The sequence below is a fragment of the Lagopus muta genome, chromosome 2, assembly GCF_023343835.1.
Source record: "Lagopus muta isolate bLagMut1 chromosome 2, bLagMut1 primary, whole genome shotgun sequence".
Lineage (NCBI taxonomy): Eukaryota > Metazoa > Chordata > Aves > Galliformes > Phasianidae > Lagopus > Lagopus muta.
In genome coordinates this window covers 42651627-42672924 of record NC_064434.1, presented here as the reverse complement: position 1 = coordinate 42672924, position 21298 = coordinate 42651627, and the positions used below count along the sequence as shown (strand labels likewise).

The 21298-nt window shown below is 40.8% G+C and overlaps 1 protein-coding gene across 2 annotated transcripts; it reads left to right on the top strand.

Moving 5' to 3' along the window:
* Positions 1–65: 65 nt before the first annotated feature.
* On the top strand, positions 66–20611 carry RTN4IP1 (reticulon 4 interacting protein 1). Of its 2 annotated transcripts, none has more exons than XM_048935765.1 (9): positions 66–324; positions 822–973; positions 1354–1422; positions 1666–1790; positions 6441–6489; positions 8130–8266; positions 10326–10509; positions 11844–11936; positions 15675–16270. In XM_048935765.1, the coding sequence occupies exons 1-9, from the start codon at positions 81–83 to the stop codon at positions 15717–15719; spliced, it is 1098 nt and encodes a 365-aa protein (XP_048791722.1). In that variant the 5' UTR covers positions 66–80; the 3' UTR covers positions 15720–16270. The 2 variants fall into 2 exon arrangements, with proteins under 2 accessions (XP_048791722.1, XP_048791721.1); XM_048935764.1 differs by lacking the exon at positions 15675–16270 and adding an exon at positions 20469–20611 and having other exon boundaries at positions 94–324.
* The last annotated feature ends 687 nt before the right edge of the window (positions 20612–21298 follow it).

The following is a 21298-nucleotide window of genomic DNA, read 5'->3' as shown; positions in this document are numbered from 1 at the left end:
CGAAGGGGCGCTGAGGGTCTGAGAGACTCCCGGCGGGGTCAGAGACCGGGACGCGGTGGCGGCGGTGCCCGCTGCCGGCCATGCTGGCACGGAGAGCGCTGCGCTGGGCGGCGCGGCGGGGCGGGCAGCGGCCGCCGGTGCGCGGCCTCCGCGTCTCTCCGCGGGCGCGGTCCGCCATGCCCTCGTGGGTCATCGACCGGTACGGCCGCAACGAGGTGCTGCGCTTCACCCGGGACATGGTGTTCCCCGTCATTCAGTACCCCAACGAGGTCATTGTTAAGGTGCACGCCGCCAGCTTGAACCCCATAGACCTTAGCATGAGAAGTAAGTGGCGGGGCACGAGCGGCCCCAACCGCGCTTCTGAGAGGCGGGGGTGTGAGATGGCGGGCTGTGATTAGGTGTGCCATATCCCATAATCACATACACACTTGTTCCTTTGGATTCCTACTGGTGTGATGCTGGAAATGGAGCAGGTGCAGCAGAACTCTCAGGATGTCTGTCAATGTTGCTGCTTAATGAACTTTTTATAATAAAGAGCTGTTTTATGTGGTTTAAGTAAATCACAACAGCAATCTGTTACATTGTTCCATGGTGATTTATATTCTTACATCTCCTGCATGCTCTTTGTTGGGAGTGGGTGAGAAAACCGTAATTAAGATTTCCTTATTACTTGTAAAATCTCCAAGTACTGTAGATTTTGTGCATATTTAAACTGTAACAAATGCAGAACGTGCTGAAAATGGGGCATTATATTCAGCCAATTCTTTCTAAATGGATTAAATCCCACCAAGGTACGTAATGGCTAATTTCATATTTTCTAGGTGGTTACGGTGCAACTGCATTAAATATGAAGCGGGATCCCCTGAAAATCAAGAGCTTGGACACTGAATTCCCACTAACGCTTGGTCGAGATGTCTCAGGTGTTATCATGGAATGCGGACTAAGTGTGTCTTATTTCAAACCTGGAGATGAGGTAATACCACTAATATGATGTTTTTTTCCCCCTAAAAACACAGTTGAACTATGTTAAACCATGTTAACTATGTTAAACCATAGTTAAACATGGTTAAACCATGAGCTATTCAGCTGCCTTTCCCTAGTAAGAAAATTCTTGCATTGTTGCACCCTGAATCTGGACTGTCTTGCAGTACCTTCTTAGAACACTGTCTTCGCTACATTTTTTCTCTGACAAACACCTTTCCCTAACTCATGTCTGAAGTTTGAAACCCTAATTTCTCTTTTGATTTTTAATTTTTGGCAAATTGAAATAGGATTCCTTTACTGAATGTAACTTTTCCACATGGGTGTGATTTTGTGCAGAGAAATTGGTAGTTGTTTTCTGTTTGTTTTTAGGTATGGGGAGCAATTCCTCCGTGGAAACAAGGCACTCTGTCAGAGTTTGTGGTAGCTAGTGCAAATGAGGTAAACCTGCAAAAATGTGGTTAACAGATGACAAACAAATTTGTAAATACTGATGTTTTCCTTTTTTTTTCCTTTGATGCCTGAATAGCTGTCTGTTTCTTGATATTTGACTTCATGTACACTCCTGCTAGACATAACTGAAAATGTGCAATAGACAATTTGCAATTCAGTAAAGCTGATTTAAATATTTCAGTATCACGTAGGATCCGCTGTGTGATTTAGATAAGACTGATTTTGTTTCAGGTATCTTTTAAGCCAAAATGTCTCAGTCACGTAGAAGCTGCCTCCTTACCGTATGTAGGTCTCACAGCGTGGTCTGCAATTAACAAAGTTGGAGGACTGAACCAAAGTAATTGCAGCGGTAAAAGGTAAGTAACTTAGTTACTTATCTAGTGCTGGTGCTAATATGTAGTGTTCCTTTTTTATGCTGATCAGCAGCTTGTAAGACATGTCTAGCAGTGCAGAAAGCTGTTATGCCATGGCATTCACAAGGATCAGCTGGCCTGAAGTAGCCAGGTTCAGTCTGTGCAGCTGCTAAGGAAGAGGCTATTTCAGAGTGAGATTCAGCCTAACTGATGTTTTAAGGCTGCTTGCTGGCACTGCCTCTCTTCCTTTAAATAGCGACTATATAGAAACAGTCTAATGTACATGTATTCTGTGTGACTGTATAGATAATTTAAGGATGATACCTTTAGGAATTTATTGGGACTGCCTTTGTGCTTGCAAGGCAGCTGCCCAAATATAATATTCTCTCTCTTAAAAACCTCATCAGCTCACAAAAGGTCTTCTCAGCCACAGAGGTGTGTGTTTCACTGAGATTCACTCCTGTATGCAGGAACAATTTGGGACAGGCTGGTTTCCCAGCTTTTTGGAGAAAAAGTGTCTGGGTCTCATTTGACCAGTAGGACAGAACTCATTTAATAAGGCCAGGAATGTAGAAGAGGAGGGGAAAATAGGCAAGACTAGCAGCCAAAAAGAAAAAAATTGGCTTTGTCAGCTTGTTAGTCTGACAATGGCAGGTGAAGCTCAGGAGAGGATAAATGCTTTGAAAGAGTGGAGCAGATTTTTTGCCTCATAATGGAGATGTGTAAATAGGTAGCAAAATAGTCACTAAAACTACCATGCTGTCTCAAAAGTTTGTCATAAAAGAATAATTGGACAATAGGAATCTGGGTACCTGACCTCCTCCTGCCTGGGATGTGAACTGTTGTAATGCAACACATAGCAAAGGGTACCAGATTTACTGAAATTCTTCACCCGCCTCTTTAGAAAGTAATTGAGAGATGGGTTTTTCATACGTCATGGTAAATTTCATCACAAAAATACAAATTAGCTGTTTGCTGTAAATGTAATGTTCTGGGAAAACAAATTGCAAAATCTGGAATAATTTCAGAGACATCTTTGAAATTAACTTCCAGCTAGTGATAACATACTGAATGTACCATCTTCTTTTTTTCTTTCTTAAGTATTTAGATTATTGTTTGTTATCTTAACTTTCATATGTAAATAGAATTAACCTAGAAATCTGTTGACAGGCTAACCATATTTAAAGTATCTTGCCAACCTTCAGGTAAGTGTTTAGATTGTTAAAAGTGAAATGCAAACTGCAGTTACACCACGTCTTCACATATAACATTTACTTTAAGGTTCCTAACAAGTATGTAATTGTTCTGTCATTGAAAAAATAAAAATTCAAAGCAGTAATCTTGTGAGGCAACAATTTACCCCATGTTTCTTAATTTCTCATAATAATTGAATGTGTTAGCAAGAAGCTGCCTGCATGAGTAATTTTACATTGGCCTTTTTGTCTCCTGTAGGTGTGTGTAAATAGCTATGTAGGATGGTGTGTGAAAGTGTGTCTTATTTTGAAAGAGTACCTGTATTCCTTGAGGAAAACTCCTTCATTGGTACTTTATTGCAGGATTAAGACATCTTGGAAACAACAAGTGTTTCTACTGGTGTGTTCTGTTTTCTTTGCCTCTCTAAGGGGGAAGGGTGGACTAACCACAAGTACTTGCTGTCAGTCCCACAATGTGTACCCTGTACTCTGATCTGACAGGACAATCTGCTGCACTTTCCCCAACTTTATTTTTACGAGTTACCTGAAGTGTGCACATGTTGCTTGTGGTGTCTACTGTTTCACTGCAGCTTTGGTCGTTTTGCCACAGCTTTTATCCTAAATCATTGTAATTTACATCAGTGTTCTTGTACAGGGTAAAAGTGAATGTGCTCATTGTCCAGAATGTCGAGAATGACTCTGTGGTTTTCAAGTTCTCTCTGGATAATAAGCCGATGAACTCCTTGTGGGTGAGGGTCCTGCTTCAGTAGAAAGGGAATATGGTTGTTCAACAAAAGCTGTTAACCCTTCCTTGCTGTATTCACAAAAAGCGTGTTAAAACATGGCCATTTGAGAAGACCTTGAAAGCTTTTATGTTGATAAGGAATAAGGGCCTTCATATAAATGCAGAGTAAACATTTTGTGTGTTAGAGTTTACTGGGAGGAGTTACACTAGGATTATGGTACAGGGGATTGTTGAAATTACACTTCTGGTTTACATGTTTGCAATGAAAGTTGAAATGATACAGTGACCCAGGATTTTTTTTCAGAGAGTGTGTTATTTCATCATTTTGTCTGATGAGAATTTCAAAGTGAGGATAGGTTGCAATAATTCTTGATAGGCTACACTCTTCTTGATGCAAGAATAAATGTTCAGGGACATTTTGTTGGCATAATCAAATGAAATTTGATTTTATTTTTTAACAGCTCTTACACTGGCAAACGCTTTCCCACACCCTTGAGTTACACCAAGCAGTGTGCCCTGTCTCCAGCACTGTACAAAACACTGAGCTGCTGAGCTGTGGCACACATACCTCCTGATTATACAAGGGCTTCTGTGTTGAAAGCATGCATGCAGGTGTGTGATGGCCACAGCAGCATGTACACAGCCCAGGGCAAGTGCTGTGCAGTGTGTGTGAGGGCGGTGACCTGCTTTGTGGTGTGACTTACTTTGTGGTGTCACTTGGCCTGGAGGGTGGCACATTACTCAGTTAAGCTGAGATGCCTTTAGAGCATAGGCATAGTTTGTAAAGCAAGGAGGTGTTCAAGGCCAGGTTGGATGGGGCCCTGGGCTGCCTGGTCTAGTATTAAATGGGGAGATTGGTGGCCCTGCCTGTAGCAGGGGGGTTGGGGATTCACGATCCTTGAGGTCCCTTCCAACGCTGGCCATTGTGTGATTTTGTGAAAGAGCTTTCTTAAGGTCTGTGTGTACGAAGTTGTAATAATTAAAAGTTTTGGTAGGAAATAGGCCAGGTAACATAACAAACAAAATAAATCTGGACCTTACTTCTACTTTGGGAATAGTGAGCATGTTTATTGAAGCCCTAGCCAAGCAGCTTCCCACAGCTGATCATGTAGTATCAATCCTCAAGCAAAATGTACATTTCGAAGTTAGAGCTTTCTTCAAATTCTGCAGTTGAGGAAATGCCCTTTAGGCAAGGAGTAAAATTGGAGAGACAGTTTGACAGGGTGTTTTCTGTTTTTGTTTTTTTTGGGGGGGGGGGGGGGGTTTGAAAGCAGTTACTGGCAGCTCTTGTAACGATAAAGACGAGCTTAACCCAGTGTCTTGAGCATGGTATCCCTGAGACATTTCAAGGATAATCAGATCTGAATATAAAAGTTGCTTCAGACATCTGTTGTTAGAAGCATGGTTCTGAGCATAACTACATTTTGGCAGGTTTCAAAGCAGCAGGCATTGTGGTTTCAAATTCTTCATCTGAACTCTGCAAGTTTAGATGAGTGAAATAAGGAATAGAATCTGATGAGTTTCAAAGGAGTATCCATTTTAGAATGGATCCTGTGACCAAAGCCAGGTCTCTTAGGTTACTTCAAAGAATTTTTGTCAACTGATACTCTAGATTGTCTAGAGCAATTTTGCATTGTAAAAGCCATTTCCCTCAGCATCCAGCATGGTAAGATATAGAACAGGAACATCACCAGCTTTTGAAAATACTGAAATTTTTCTGGCAAGCAGAAGTTCTGAGAAACATGATTCTCCACATGCCAAGGCTTCATCTTGGATGTACCTTTTGTTCTAGAAATAGTAAATGAGTCCAAAGTTGAAACACCATTTGTAGCTTTGCTTGCAAGGCTTTCTTACTGATTCCCTATTTGAAGTTCAGCTAATTAATAAAAATACTTAGGTGTAATTTTTGAACAGTGATTAGGCTGCTGTAGCTTTAAGGTTTTCACACCTTTGAGATTGCATTCATTTTATGAAATTTAGGACGATGTGTTCAGTTAAAATGAACTCTCTCATAATAATTTGGTGATATGCATCTTTGTTTTCTTACTTGTTTACTAATTTCAAGAAGTGGGCATTTTACAGGGTGTTGCTAAGATGCACTGAACCAGTACAATTCTGCTGCCGTTTTTTCAGATAGTTTAATAGAACTTGTGTAGTGAGGCTGCAACACTGTCATTTGTCTTTTAGATAAATGTTCAGTGATAGTGGAAAATTATGCTCCATGTGTTCTGAAATCCTTGGTCTCTCTAAGTAACGTGACACTGAATTACTTCTGCTAGATAGCAGCAATTTGTGTAAAATGTTAGCAAAATCTGATTTTTGCTTTAGGGAAAGTGACAACAGAGTCTGGGAGATAGAAAGATTCTTACTGACTTTGTTCCAAACTAAGCAATTAAATTTGGGAAAGTGTGGACAGAGACAGGATTATCTTTTTCTCATGATAAATGTTGACAGCTCCACTGCCTGGAATTAGTGAAAAGCACATATGAGGAAGTCAGTATGGCTGCAATAGATAATGCTCTTGGCACAGGAAGCAGGATGAGAGCTGTGTTAAATCACGTTATTAGGTATCTGAAGAGTTAACCATAAAGTAATACTGAATGACAAATAAGTGTTTTGCTTATAGTGATTTGATGTCGGAGATGTATAAGAATAAATAGTTGCTATACTGTTTGTTTGAAGAACTATTCAATAAATGTTCATTTTCTCTTACAGAGTGTTAATATTAGGAGCTTCTGGAGGAGTTGGCACATTTGCTGTACAGGTAATATAACCCAGCATGTCCAGGATGCATTTTCAGACTGTTCAGTACAAAGAATGGAAGGGAGTTGAAGAACTGAAATAGGAAGCCACCCATTGATCGAGCTGTCAGAGCTCCAGAAGTTTTGGGACTGGCTCCATTCTGTTTGTGACACTGTATTAGTAGGAAGAAGGGGGCTTTAAAATAATGGGATAGGGAGTGTGGTTACTAAAAGAACACATTTCACAGTTTAAGTGCAGGAATCATAGAATCATAGAATGGTTTGGGTTGGAAGGGAACTTTAAGATCATCTAGTTCTACCCCCTGCTATAGGCAGGGACACCTCCCTGTAGACCAGGTTGCTCAAAGCCCCATCCAGCCTGGCCTTGAGTGCTTCCAAGGAGGGGGCATTCAAAACCTCTAAATTTGAAGAAATCTCTTAATTTGCAAAACTTGAAATTTGTCACTTGTCTTCATTCTCTTTCAGTCATCTCTGCTCTATAAATATGAAAAGAACTTGGCATATGAGTAGAAAAATGATGGAGTATGTAGATGATTGCAGTTGGGATTGTCTGTAAAATGGTAGCAATTATAGCTGTTGTGGGTGGACAGTGATACTGGAGGCATGAGGCTTTCATGAGCAATCTAGGGAAAGCATAGTGACTTACATTAACATTCCATCATTGTCTTTGCCTTGTTGCCTTCTTGCATTCCTACTTTCCAGTTGCCCTAACCTTAGGAGAGTTGACAGTCTTCTGGTAGCCAGTCTTCTACTGAATATCTTTAACTGTGGAAGATCCTCCTTGTATGCTCTCATTTAATTCAGGGATTTTTATTCAAATTGGTGTCACCTTGTGTAGAAATAGCTTTTTCTTGATAATATAAAAATATGTCTTGAGAGAGTGCATCATTATGTTCTGTGTTACAGCTCCATAAACATAATGGTTTTAAGAAGCTCTCAGGAGAGTTTTAGTGGTACAGTATTTGCCTGATCCATGACAAAACAGGTGGATAAGTTGGATCAGTGGGAAAGGCTAGCCAACCATTGACTAGTTGTGATTTTTACCTAATTTATCCTGTGATTAGTTACTAATTAATCTGGAGTCAATTAAAAAAAAATTAGTGTGAATCTTTTGAATGAGATTTACAGAAGAGACGAATAACTAGCAAAAAAGCTTTTCTTTGCTTTAAGTTCTGAAGCAGAAGAGCTAACCTGACATGCTCCTTGAGATAAACCAGAGATTACTTTTTCTCATTAGTAGTACTTTATTTACAATGAGATAGAGGTATGGAATACTTAATGAGCAGGTAGGCAGATAAAATTAAATCCCTGCAGTGGTTGATCTGCTGGCAGTTTTACAGATTGTTAGATTTAATGCATAGTCTGAATTACCAGATTCAGAAGATGAACTGAGTATTTTATTTGAAGCCTTATTTATCCTGAGAGCTGGTATTTGCAAATTGCATGAAAAATCCCTCCTCAGCCACCCCAACTCAACTCAGTCCTCTACCATTTGCCTTAAATATCAGTAAGTTCTAACCATTGTTGGATATGTGATACGTTACCTTGTGTAATATAATAATGGTATTTTTTTTTCTTTTTAAGTATTTCTCACTAAATTTTAAACCTTTGCCTCCTTTTTTTTTCTTCTTTCTGTTTCTAGCTAGTGAAGGCCTGGGGTGCTCATGTGACAGCAGTTTGTTCCCACGATGCTAGTGCACTGATGAAAAAGCTTGGAGCAGATGATGTGATTGATTACAAATCTGGAAATTTGGAGCAACAGCTTAAAGCCTTACCCTCGTATGTGTTTGTGTTGCTTAATACTCAGATGAAGGAGTTGGCCATCAGTCCTTCTGCCTTTTGATTCCGGGCTGCAGTCTGTCAGGACTCCCTCTTTTCCTTTTTCCTTTTTCTTCCCACTTCTAAAGCCTTATTTGCTAAAGCAAATTCTTCTCTGTCCTTTTTTTGAATGTAATTTGCCGAGTATTGCAAGCAAAGATTTCATTGTAAGATTAAGCCAGTTAATTGGGTTTATGGAGACAAGCTCGCTTGCACGTGCTTCTAATGACCATGATTTGATCAGCTTTGTCAGCTTCCATTGTAGGATCTGGGAGTGCTTAAAAAGCCATGAATAAATCAAAACAAGACTCAGGAATCCTCTGTGAGGTTCCTAAATAGAAAAACCGATCTTCTACAGGGAAGAATTATGTCAGGAAGCAGTTTAGTGACTTGCCTCCAGTCCTGTAGCCACTGTGCAACATAGCTGGGAGTGAATTCCTGTAACATTGGGTACAGCTGCCTGTGCTGAATAATCACATTTACGTGGTCACAGCTGATATGTTTTAAGTAGCCTGAGGGGTTTCTCTGAATTTTTTTTTACTTTTGCAGCCTTTCCTTCTGTTTACACTTGGTCTTCTGTGACTTTTATTTGAAGATGGTAATTACACTGCTGTTTTTAGCTAGGTTGAATTAATCTGGGTGGAAAAATAGAAACCACTCAATTGATAAAATAATTTTACTATTAACTGCTCTACAGAGGTGTGTACCCTTTTACTGGGGTGTGATTGCTAATAGGTCTGAGATCAGTTGTGAGGGTGTTGGTGTGTCTGTTTGAGCAGAATATACAAAAATTGACAGCTTGCAAGCAGTGCTGTATATGCTAAATTCTGCTCTTCAAGATTTTAAATGCTAAACATCTGTTCTAGCAAGCAGCCATTTTTAGGAGCTGTGAACCTTTGTTTGAGTACAGTTTTGTGATGTAGCTAAGCCCATCAGTTGTGTATACTGAGAGGAAGGATCCTATAGCCCTCCTCTTTTCAATTGTACTGACTCTTCAGACTCCATGATGAGCTGTTCTTTTCTGGACCATTAATTTTCACTGTGTTAATTCCTATTTTGACAGCTTTTAGATTAACTCAACTATAACATGAAATCACACCCTTGGAAGACAGTCGGGAAAACTCTTTCTAGAGATAAAAAATTCCATTTATTTACGTATTTTTCCTTCTATTTGTGGATTTGTTAGATGAGGTATATGCATTTATATAATCTATTATCTATTTATATAATCTATAGTGCATCTGTTCCTATCTGGAGATTGCTGAAAATTTGCAGCAGAGAATGAGAATGAGCTGTGTATCTAACAGAATAGGTACAGTAGCTCCCAGTTGCCACGTTCAGCCCTTACAGATTCATGTGCTGGGATAATAAGAATGAATGCTAAAAGCGTGGCTTGTTGCCAGTGGTTGCATATAACCATAATGTGAAGAAATGATTTTAGACTCCTCACTTTGAAGTTCTACTTCAAGTAGGGAGATGCAGAGAGAAGATGCTGTCAGTAGAGATAAAATGTCAGTGATTTGTTTATGGAACTTTGGCCACTGGAACTGGCTTCCATGTGAATACAGCATGGACAGAAGATGTTCCTAGTCAGGGCAGGAGTCCAGACCAGACTTCAGAAATACATAGCATTCTGTTGAGTGCTAGGACCAGACCTCAAGAACGTTTCAGTAATTTCAGTCAGAGGGATGAAGAGAGAATGCTCTAGAAGGCTTCAAGCAAATAGAGAATGTTACTGTGCATCTGAGAGTCTGCTTTTTGAGCTAGGGGCCATTTAATTATTGAAACAGCCTCTATCTGCTATGCAGTGAATGGACAGTAACCTGTAACTTTAACTATAAATAAAGCTGGGATTTAGTTGAACTCATAGGGTTTGCTTGCTGCTGTCTTGCAGGCAGATTATTTTAATATACTGCAGTGACAGGTAGAAATGTGATCTACAACCAGTTTCATATATTATTTAATTTATGATTATCTTCCCTGTATCGTGACTTTGAGCCTGTTCTTTGCATGTCTCCAGATTTGATTTCATCCTCGATAATGTCGGTGGATCCACTGAGAAGTGGGCACTAGATCTCCTGAAGAAATGGTCAGGAGCAACATACGTTACTTTAGTGACACCTTTCTTGATCAACATGGACAAACTTGGAGTTGCTGATGGCATGTTGCAAACAGGAGTCACGATAGGCTCCAAAACTGTGAAGGTATGTGACAAAATCCCATATTCTTGAAGGTTGTGCTATGTCCTCATGGCTTCCTTAGTGGCTTAGGCACTAGTCAAGCAGTTCATCTGGAGACATCTTTCTCATTTTCCTCATGCATTGTTAAGTATACTTCAGATGCATTTTGATTCTGTCTCCTGCTGTCTTGCATCGAAAAAGCCCAGCATTGTCCTCACATATATACACATATATATATGTGTGTATATATTGTAGTCTAGGGTGCTTTGTAGTCTTGATGTCTTATTGTGTGTTGCCTTTTCCATGTGGCCTCCTAGTGAGTCCTGCTGACAGCTAGCACTTTATAGTGAGCAGAAGAAATCCCTGCCTTGTTGAAGTATGGGTAGTTTTACTACTTGCCTTAGGCTGGCCAGGGTTTCTCTCAAAACATTTACTGATTCTCTTCATCCTATACCAGCACCACAGAGTAATAAAAGTGACTGAGAGTGGCTAAAAAGTCTTTCATCTCTTCCATGTTCGTGTGCCTGGATGGTGATACTGATTTTTCTACTTTAAAGCATTCACGCAGTGAGGCTTTTTAGAATTTGTTCTTCTCTCAACATGTGTATTTGCTCTCCAAGTGACTGCTTTTCAAGTTGTTTCCATGGTATTTCTGTGATGAGGCTGAGTGAGATTCTAGGTCCAGTAACAATGTTTTCAAAGGAAATTTCAAAAACAAAAGCCTGGAAAGAAGCCACATAACATGATGATGATTTCTCAGTTTGCATGTTTTCATGGTGAAGAGCGTTGTATGGCACACATTAGAAGTTGTCTGGTTTTGGCAGATGAAGGCTCATGCCTCTAACAGCTTTCTCAAGGAAAGTGCTCTTGACTTGTGTTTGTGTGATCTTCCTGGAATGCTTTTTGTGTGAGCTGCCATCTGTCATCAGATGGTGACGACTTTGGCAGATGTGATTGTGGAAAATTTAATCACTGACACTGAGGTGGAAAGTTCTAAATGTCATATTGGTAGATTTATTTCACCCTTTTTGTAAATGTGTATAAGCATACAGTGCCATTTCTCTCTTACATAAGAAATAATGCTATTTCCAGCTGCAGAGGCAAGGTGGTTGTTTTTCTCAAGTAGCTGACTTTTGCAACTGGACACAAAATTCACCCTGATCCTGTTGTGGTAATACAGCATCTCTGTCCGTGCATTTAATGCACGTGCTTAGATAACTTTTCTTTTTTAGACACTAGCAAATAATGTCCATATTTTTCCATTACATCGTTTCCCTGATGCTTCTGTCCTTTCTTTCAGTTCCCATTTCAGTTTCCTCTCATTATTTAAAAATGCATATTTGTGATCTTTCTTGCAGCATCTCTTGAAAGGAGTCCATTATCGGTGGGCCTTCTTTATGCCAAGTGGACCAAGCTTGGATGAAATTGCACAACTAGTTGACTCAGGAAAGGTATGTCAGCAGTGGTTACTTGGGTTTTTGTGCTGAAAGAGATGCTGCTCTGACTCAAAAACGGCTTAATTGGCAATTAAGTAATACATTGTTACAAGTCACAGCAGAGAAGACAAGTTAACAACTGATTTGCTCTGACTTCTAACTTCTGCCTTTGGCGTTGAGTTTAGGTATTTATAATGCTTGAGGCTGTCTTTCTTTCTCCCTCTTCATCCTACTCCTTTTAAAAATCTCAAATGTAATAAGTTGAGAGGAAGAGTGCCCAGTGATTTGGTTCTTTGCTAGTGGGAATTATTTAGTGTAAGCTCTGCTGTTGAAAATGATAAGCTTTTAGAGGCCTTGGTTGGTTCATTTGGTCAGGATGAACATGGCTGCATGTATGTCTGCATATGCAAATCCCCTAGCACAGAAGAACAGGAGTCCTACATGTCATGTGCAGAATATTCAGCTTATCAGAGACAGTGAGTGATCTGTGCTGTCTAATTATTTCAGTGCTTCAGAGTATAATTGTGATGATTCAGCACAATGACCTGAAATCCTGTGAGTGTGCATAAGCTTTTGGGGAATCTCACAGTACCAGATCTTTTCAGGCTTATGAACTAGTTACAAAATGCATGTGAGACTGAGAGGTCAACCAGCAGTTTGTGTATTGGATATGTGGTGCTGTAGGTCCTGGCATGTTCTCTTCTGGGGAACTTTGCATCGTTAACATTTTCAGAGCACAGAATACAAACAGTTGCTGTTCATCTTTTTGCATGGTGCCTAAGTAGAGGAGTATGCCCTGGCAGCTCATCGTTCTGGTAAGCCAATTGCCAGACCCTCTTGCACTCAAAATTTGGGCATACTTAGAACAATCTAATGCTCGCAAGGACTATTGAGTTTGGATTGCCTTTATTCTTTATGCATTAAGTTCTAAAAACTCATATCACAGTATCTGCTTGCTTATATTTGATTTTCCAGTGCTGCTGCTCAGAATAAGAATCTTCCTAAATTCAGCCACTCCTGTGTTGTGAATGGGGTGCTGCTGATACAGCCTGTTTCCTAAAAAGTTGTCTACTCATGAACAAAGGTTATAGAAGCAAATAAGCTGTGGTGAATGGCGATCCTTGTTGGTTTTACACCACTCCACATTGCACTGTGTGCAGTGCTTTATGCCTTATTTTACAGTCTAGGTAAAAAGCCCTGGAAGATGCTTCTCATCGTGTGAGTTCATCCAATCATACAACTGACTTACAATTGACTAAGAAACAGATACGTGCTTGCCTTTGTTCTTAATGTTTGTCCTGATCCTTAGCCGGTCACAACTTGTTTTGTGTTCTGCTCCTGCTTCTGTTCTGCAAAACAGAAATGCAGAATATGCTCCTGAAAGCCTTTAAAAAAATGCCTGTTTATGCAATAGGGATGGGGCTTAATCAGTATTCATCTGTCTAATAATATGGACAGCTGAGTTGTAATGTCTTTTAAAATGTACGTCATACATACATGAATATCCCAATGTAGTTTTTGTTGTAAGACAATAGTGAGGATAAAGATGTTTGCCTGTTGTGGTTTTTTTTTTAATTCTGTATTGACAAGAGCAGGTCAAAATGACACCCTGTAAATCTGCATTGTCGTCATCCTATCACTATTGTGCTCTACTTTCTGAAATATTGCCAACACTGCTGTTGTCAACTGTCTTGCATGTCCCAGCTGTGGTCCATATATGCAGCTGTTAGTAAGACTGAGTTTTGTTGTCAAGACAGGAGAGTTTCCTTAAATGGACAGATCATCCATTCAGAAGAGTAGGTATTCGGAAAAAGGGGGAGAGAGAGAGATGTATTACTGTAAATTATGGTATACTACCTCCAACAATGTTTGTGTTTTAGTTGGAGTGTAACAAATGAGAATTTTAGGGACAAAAAGGGCTATTGAAGTGCAGGGAGAAGGCTAGAGGATGGTAGCAAAGTGAGCTTGTGTGGTTGAACTTAGTTTTGAGAGAACACATGTTGGAGCGTTGCAGATTTTGGTTATTCTGAGACTTCAGTGAATTGGCCTTTTTTCTGTTAGAAACACCTTGGGATTGGGTGACGTGAATAGGAGAGCTACTGAAAAAGGGGCATTTTTTAGGATAGCATAAATCTTGAAGGTGGATTTAAATGAAGGAAATTAAAAAGAGGTGATGCTATAGTAAATGAAGCTTTGGAGAACATACAGATCAGATCCATGTCAGATTGTTTTTTTTTTTCTTGAAGTTCTTCTGCACCAATACAGTTTAGTTCCGTTGTGTTCCATCATCTTCCTCTGTGAAAGCAAAAGGAGTCCCCATCTTTTAGTGGATGAACAGGCACAAAGCAGGGTATTTTATGTAAAGATGCTTGGTTTTTACACAGATAACCTTTGCAACAAGGAATAGAGATTTGCAAAATGTCAGGACGAGTTCTTTTAGCAGCCTTTTTTAACAGGGAGAAGAGGGGAAGAATTTGATGAACTGGTTGGGCAAAGAAGGAGAATAATGTTCTCTTTGTAATTCATTTGCGCATCAGCTCCGTTCAGGGGATCATAAAATCATTTTCAGCTTATGAGCTGTTTTCTCTGCCTTGCAGCAGAACATCTTGCCAAGAGCCCGCTGTGAGACTGGTGAGCTGGGAAGCTGCTGTGGCTGTGATGGGCACAGAGAAAGTTGAGCATTTCCTTGTCAGATTTTAGAAATACTTGCTACTTTATAAATTGCTGGGATGTCCCTGTTATGGGTTCAACTTAGGCAGTTAATTACAAGCCAGTGAGGGTTGGCTTAATGTAGGCTCTGCCAAATCAATAGACGAAGTGTGTGTCAGAAGCAAGGGATCTCTTCCATGGCAGAGCATTCATTTTGAATTACAAGGTTCTCAGTTAAAGACAACTGAAATCAATAAAGTCCTTGGTTCAGAACATAGATTTTCTGGCATACTGGTTGCTGAAACATCATCACTGGTCTCTGATGGCAGCTTTGTCATGGAACAGCTTTCTAGGAATTAGTTTGATGTATCTGTTCTTAGTGGTGAGGCTTTTACACTGATCATCTTTAATTTTTTTTTTACATAACTTGTAAATTTACCGACCTCGTGTCGTTTTTCTACAAATGTCTGTAGTTACAATTGAGCACTTACTTTGCCTTTTATAAAGCCTGGTGGAGGAAGGCTGGCTCAAGAGAGTCATTAGAGAGTAAGGGGAAGTGCTAAGAATGTTGTATGCTCTTGCTGGACCATAACAGGGTGAGGGTTAGTGTACAACCCTAAAAATGAGATTTGAAAATCTCATTTTAGTTAAAGTGTCTTCTAAATAGTGTAGGTTTATGTGTGGCTTACTACTATTCTCAGAGCAAAGTTGTACTAAATGGGCAAAGATTGATTACACAGAAGTAAGGCTAAAGGAAACAGTAGAGTCTCAGAAAGAGAACTGAATAGGGCATTCTTTGTATTGTTGCCTTTCTAGATAAATGTTACAGGACAGATACACATAAGCAAAGCAATTGCATGTCTGTAACTTGCGTAACTTCTGTGCGGTGTTATGTGTATGTGTTGCTGCTGAGAGAAACTGTGTTGGATTTAGTGGTCTGCTTTACCAGATGGAAGGATGGGATGCTCACTGTTCTTTGGCCTTCCTGCCCTTCTTCCTGTGCAGAGCTGTACAAGCTCGTTCCAATGACCATCCTTCCCTGTGTGCTAAACTGCAAAGCTTGTACCTTTTCCATTAATTTAGACTATTTTTTTGTTGTTGCAGTGCTTTTGCTTGCCAGGTTGGTCGGCTAGAGCCCAGAAATATTAATCAAGGAGGGGATGCCAAAGACTAATCAGTCCTTCCATCTCTTCAAGAAGGGACCTCTATCTGCATTTAATTATGGCCAACAAAAACGTAGTGATTTTTATTAAAAGGCATCTGCACCTCTTCCTACAAGCGATAAGGCTCTTTATGAAAGCTCTGGGGTTGTGTCATTAAAATGTCTGAAGAAGATTGAAGGAAATCTTGGGAAATGGAGAAATAGCATTTGAGCATGACAGCTCACGTCAACCATAATGAGGTCTGGAAAACTTTCAGCAGATATCTGGTATTTAATCAAATGTGCTGCTGTCTGAGCCTGATATGATTGCACATTCTGTAGCGAGTTACTACTGGTCTCCTAGCATAGCCAGGAACCACATCCAGCTCAACAGTGAACTGTGGGATCAAGAAGACAGCTCTTGCCTGTTGTGAGCTGAGTTTGCTGAGACAGAAGATGATGCAGGTCAGACAAAGATATTTTCATACTATTTGTAGAATATGTAATATGCTTTCAGAGGTTTTGTACAACTGTAGTAAAGTCTGTTCTGTCTTGTTGATATGGTTGTGTTGCCCTGGATCACCAGCAAAAACAGCAGAACGGCTGCCATGAACATAACTGCTAGGGAATTCTTGAGGACAGAGCTGCATTTTGCTTTACTTAACAATTTTTTCAGCACAGTTCAATAGTAACCAAACCCAGGATCTTCTTCCTCGCTTCTGCTGATTTAAACTTGGGCTAGCCTGGCACACGCTGCCCCTCTGGGCTTGTTCCAGTTTCTTATTGCTCCTTATTGTGTTCTATAGAAGCTGCTGCCAAGGCCAATTAAGGAACATGAGATTTTTAAACCTCTTCTACACTCTGAACCATAGCCTGCTTAATTGGGATTTATCTTCTAGCATTTTAATAATTGTAGTTGATACTTATGAGTTACTGTGAGCTGCTGTTACATGCTTGATATTAAAGAATGCTTCTTGGCTTGACATATTAACAAAGACTGGTAACACAATTGTTTGTAAGAGGACCATGGGAGTAGCCATTTTTTTTTTCCATGAGATGACAATGAAGTATTGAGCAGATAACTGCATGTTTAATTACAGGATGCAGGCTGTGCTATGTAATGAGTTCTGTTCAAGTCTCTCATTGACACTGAAGGGATACTCACTGAAGGCCAAAGCAGAGCATCAAGTGCTGCATTTGTGTCTTGGCTCCTACACTGCATCTAGGCATTGTGGTCATGTCTTTACCTTCCTGCTCAGCTAAGTCTAAACGGTGCACTGGTCTTTTCCATTAAAGAAAGCATTTGAGTGTTCTGAGCACTGTTGGAACACATCACAACTCTCTCTGCACACATGGGAGCGCCCAGTGCAGAGCATGCACATGAGCCATGCCCAGACTCACAGCCAAGACATAATTCTCGTGTGTGAGGAGATGGCAGCTGGGAGGGAGTCTCTGCAAAGCTGGACTGCCCTGTGATGTGTGCACAGCCACCCTTAATGAGCTTGGGGAACAGCCAATGCACTGTCATTGCCCTTGGCATGAGAAAACTTTTGTTTTTGAGCTAAGGTTGCTCTGTGGATCACAGGTTTGGTAGGCTCTAGCTGTCCCTCCAGTGGCAGGAAGCAGCTACAAACTTACAGGAATTGGTTCCTGACAGGCTCTGCTGTGTCTGGAGTGAGATTGGAGTGGGATGGAGTGCAATGCTGCTCCTGTGCTCTGTGTAGGACAGATCAGCATGCCTAATCAGCATCAACTGTGACTCTTATTTTTTGAAACACGAAGTTCATTTTGAGAAACCTAGATTCATTTTTAGTATGTTCAACATCAGAGAGAATGGAGAGGAGGAAAACACCTCTCAGCCCCAGTCTGTTTTCAGAAAAACATTTCAGTGCAGGTGTGTGTAATCCTTTCTCTCTCAGACTTTAGTTTAATCCCTTTTCCCTGAACAAATAGGTGTCCTCTGGCAAAGAACTGATGTGTGGCTGTAAATAGGCAGTGTTTGTATTATCCAGTTAATCTCCATTTTTTTTTTTATTTTTATCACACATTCAACAAATAGCAGACGCTTCCCTGCTTGTTTGTCTGCTCACAGGAAGAAATTTTATCTTAGTCAGTGGATTATGGTAAAGGCTGAGTGAATCACTGTGCTGTGACATGGTCAGCCCTTTTGGGGTTATTCAAACAATGGGGCTGAGCAGCCAGCCAGATAAAATGTTTAATGCTCTAGATTGTCGGGATCATCAATTCAGTATTCATGTCTCTCTATAGCATTGCCTAAAGCTGGAGTTTAAATGGAACTAGAGGTTACATCAATGTAGCAGATGGGCTTTCAGTGCTTGGTGGTTGCAGTACTTACGGTGTTTTGAACTGTGGGCTAAACTTGGGGTTCCTCTGAATCCCTGTGTGATGCTTTTTCACATGTGATGCTTTGAACTTCACTTAAGGGGGCGTTCTGTCAGGGCTGTAAGCTGCAATCCACAGTACAGGACTGCAGGTAGCAGAATGGTTGAAAGTGTTCTTTTTGCTCAACTACTGCATGTGTCTGAAGCAAACTCCTGGCACCCTGTGCCTTGCAATGCCGCGTGGCTGAACTGCATTCTTCCTGTGATCTCTTTCCCTCCTCCCAGCCCCTTGCCCTGTGAGGGTCAGCTGTGTCCATGTGTTTCCTTGCTCTTATTTCTCTGAACAGAAGCACATCTCTGCTGCCATTAATGGTAACTGCTTGTGCAAGTGCTGCATGTGTGCTTGGCTCAGCAGGGTTACTGGATTGTTGGTTTTTTGGTGTCTTTTTTGTTTTTTTTGAAGGCTTTGGCTATGAAAGCAGGGGTTGGTCTTCTTCAGAACAGTGACTGAGAAGCAGCACGTTCCTCCTGCTGATTGTCACAGCAGCTGCATTTTACTCTGATGCTTGCTTAACCCACAGGCATCCCATGCAAGTGGTTTTGAGGCCTTGCCCCCAACTCCCGATGCTCAAGATAATGTTTTCATTCTGTATTAAACGTGGTTTTCACTTGAACTTAGTTATGACCCACAGCTATTTCCTGGTTGAGCAGCAGTGTTAAAAAGCATCTTTCTGTCCCTTTTATTGCTTTTTATTCCTCCCTTTGCTAGGGGGTCTGGCTGCAGAGATTGCTGTGATTAAACAAGGGGAAGGCATTAACCAACCTCCTGCCCTGCAGCGTGGCAGATTGAAGGCACTTAGTGAATTTATTAGCACAATTGCTTTCTTTAGGAACTGGCTGTGAGTTCTTTATCTTTGAAGGGATTCATTCCTTCCTACTTTTCTGCCATGTGACATTTCTGCTAGGCATGCGTCGACATAACAAAAGGGAGAACCTTAGAAACAAAATTAAGATAGCAGTATAATAGTTTGATTATTGTTGTCTTAGAATACTGTTAAAACAAAAAGTAGTAGTTACTCTAGTGCAATAATTGGACTTGAAGGTAATAAAGATAAGCGAGAAGAGCATGTTTATGTGTGCTTAGACAACTTCTGGATTGCAATTGTGCTGTTGGGGAGGGTGCTGGATACCTAGAACCCAGCTTGTGAAGTGTGTATTATGAGAGACCTTTCCTTGGTAGTGCTGTGTTCTGAGCAGCAGTCTGTGTAGGTACTCCACCTTCTGGTAAAAGAAAGCTTCCAAAAGAAAGTGCTGCTCTGATGCTGATACACTAGTTGTCTGATTTCCCTTCCTGGCAAAGCACATGTCCTGCTGAGAGGGCCGTTACTGGTTCTAGGAGCTTTAAGCAAGATAAGTGTGCCTGGTGGTATCTGCAAGGAAAAGGCCTGAAAATATTTTTCAGTGATAAAAGTAACAAGGACACTTTCTAGCACAATAAGAAGAGTGTAGAGTGTTTGGATCTTTGATTCTTACAGTTTCTATTACTGAAAGAGCTGGCTGCACACTCATCTATTGCTACTGTCCTCTGCTAAGGTTAGTGGGATCAGTTCAGGAAAGGAAGAGCATGTACTGGGCTGATAGGGGGGGATACAAGGTAAGAGCCCTGCCTCAGGGTAGGGGCTCTGGCAGCAGTTGTGTAAACAGAGCTTACTGTTGCCTCTGCCAGGGTGACTCAGAACATGGTGAAAATAATTTTCAGAAACAGTTGGGATTTCTTCTCCCTCCACTGGCATACTGCAGTACCTAAAGAAAGTGCTGGTGGGGTTTTCTGGCTTCTTAGTCACTGGTGGGCACAGTGAAGTGGTAGTTTCACCTTCATTATTAGTGATTGCTCTAAAACAATCCAGAAGGCTACTCTACAAAATTAATGCCAAAACAGCAGTGGATGCCAGCCAGGCTTCATGATCTATGCCAACATGAAGACACAGTGGTTGAGTTTTCAAGTGTATCCACATGATTCAGCAACAGTGTACTTTCTCTTTGTACTTCATTTGTAACCAGGTCCCTTGAAGATACTAGATTCAAAAGTATCTTAAAACATTGAAACTGTTGAAGGATTCTTGGTTTAACAAGAAAACCCTACGTACCTGGGAGGTTAAAGCTTTGTACCACGCTTTACTTTTCGTCCTGCGCTAGGGCTCTAGGACTATTAAAGATATTTCAAAACTTGGGGAGAAAGCAAAAACTCTTCTCCTGCATGCAGAAGAGTCCCTGAAAAGAAGCTAAAAGGTGGTGACTGCACTGAGCAACTTCTGCCCTAAGTAATATTAAAAATCCTTCTCCTTCCCTTAAACAGTGTGAAGGTGCTAAAACAATGCCATTTTATTCCTAATGCAGTGATGCTTTGTTCTGCAGGTTCAGCCAGTTATTCAAGAAGTCTTCCCTTTTTCTGAAGTTCCAAAGGCCTTTCTGAAACTAGAAGAAGGACACGCACGTGGAAAAACAGTGATTGATGTCATTAATAAAAAATAAAGCAACTCTAATTGTTGTTGTGCCTTCAGTCACATGCTTAAGTGGTAAATGACACTTTTGAGCTTGGAGCTCTTGTTCTCTGAGCAGTTCCAGCTAAATACTGCAAGGGTGAGACACTGTCACCTGACTGTCCATGCAGAACCCGTGCCATCCTCTTCTCCTTTCCTCAGTTTTGTTTGCCTTTAATATACATAACATGTATAACAACTCAGTCTGGTTCATTCTCAGAACTTGTAAACTTCTGTTTGCATTGCTGGCTCAAGATTGTACTTCAACTTTGATGACCAAATCTCTCATGGCATAACTGAGTAGAAGCACAGAACAAAATCACTGTAAGTATTAATTACTCCAATTGCCTGACTCTTGATAGCAATTCAGCTGACTGTAGTGTTCATGCAGGACAGCCAGACATGATTTGGCCAGTGACCAAGCCTTGGTCCTTCCATGCCCCCTATCACAGCTGGTGCTGTTGAAGTGTTTGAAGCTGTTGGTCTGTTTTTAACACTACCATTGTGTCAGAGACACACGTGAGTTACTTACCTGCAGCTGCACAGGTAGATGAAAGGAAAGTAGTAATCTCCTAATTGACACCCGCACAGTTCCTGGGGTGCAGCTATGGCCATGGAAAAACCATGCCACGCAGTGCATTACCGGGGATAGAAGCAGCAGCCATGTGCTAATGCAGACCCCTGTGCAGTGAGCACCTGTTTAAA

What these genes read in the sequence shown, in the direction of transcription:
- RTN4IP1 (XM_048935765.1), top strand. Translation starts at nt 81, where the DNA reads ATGCTGGCACGGAGAGCGCTGCGCTGGGCGGCGCGGCGGGGCGGGCAG. An exon ending in ATTTCAAACCTGGAGATGAG is followed by an intron (nt 974 to 1,353) that starts GTAATACCACTA and finishes GTTTGTTTTTAG; the next exon opens with GTATGGGGAGCAATTCCTCC. An exon ending in TTGGCACATTTGCTGTACAG is followed by an intron (nt 6,490 to 8,129) that starts GTAATATAACCC and finishes TTCTGTTTCTAG; the next exon opens with CTAGTGAAGGCCTGGGGTGC.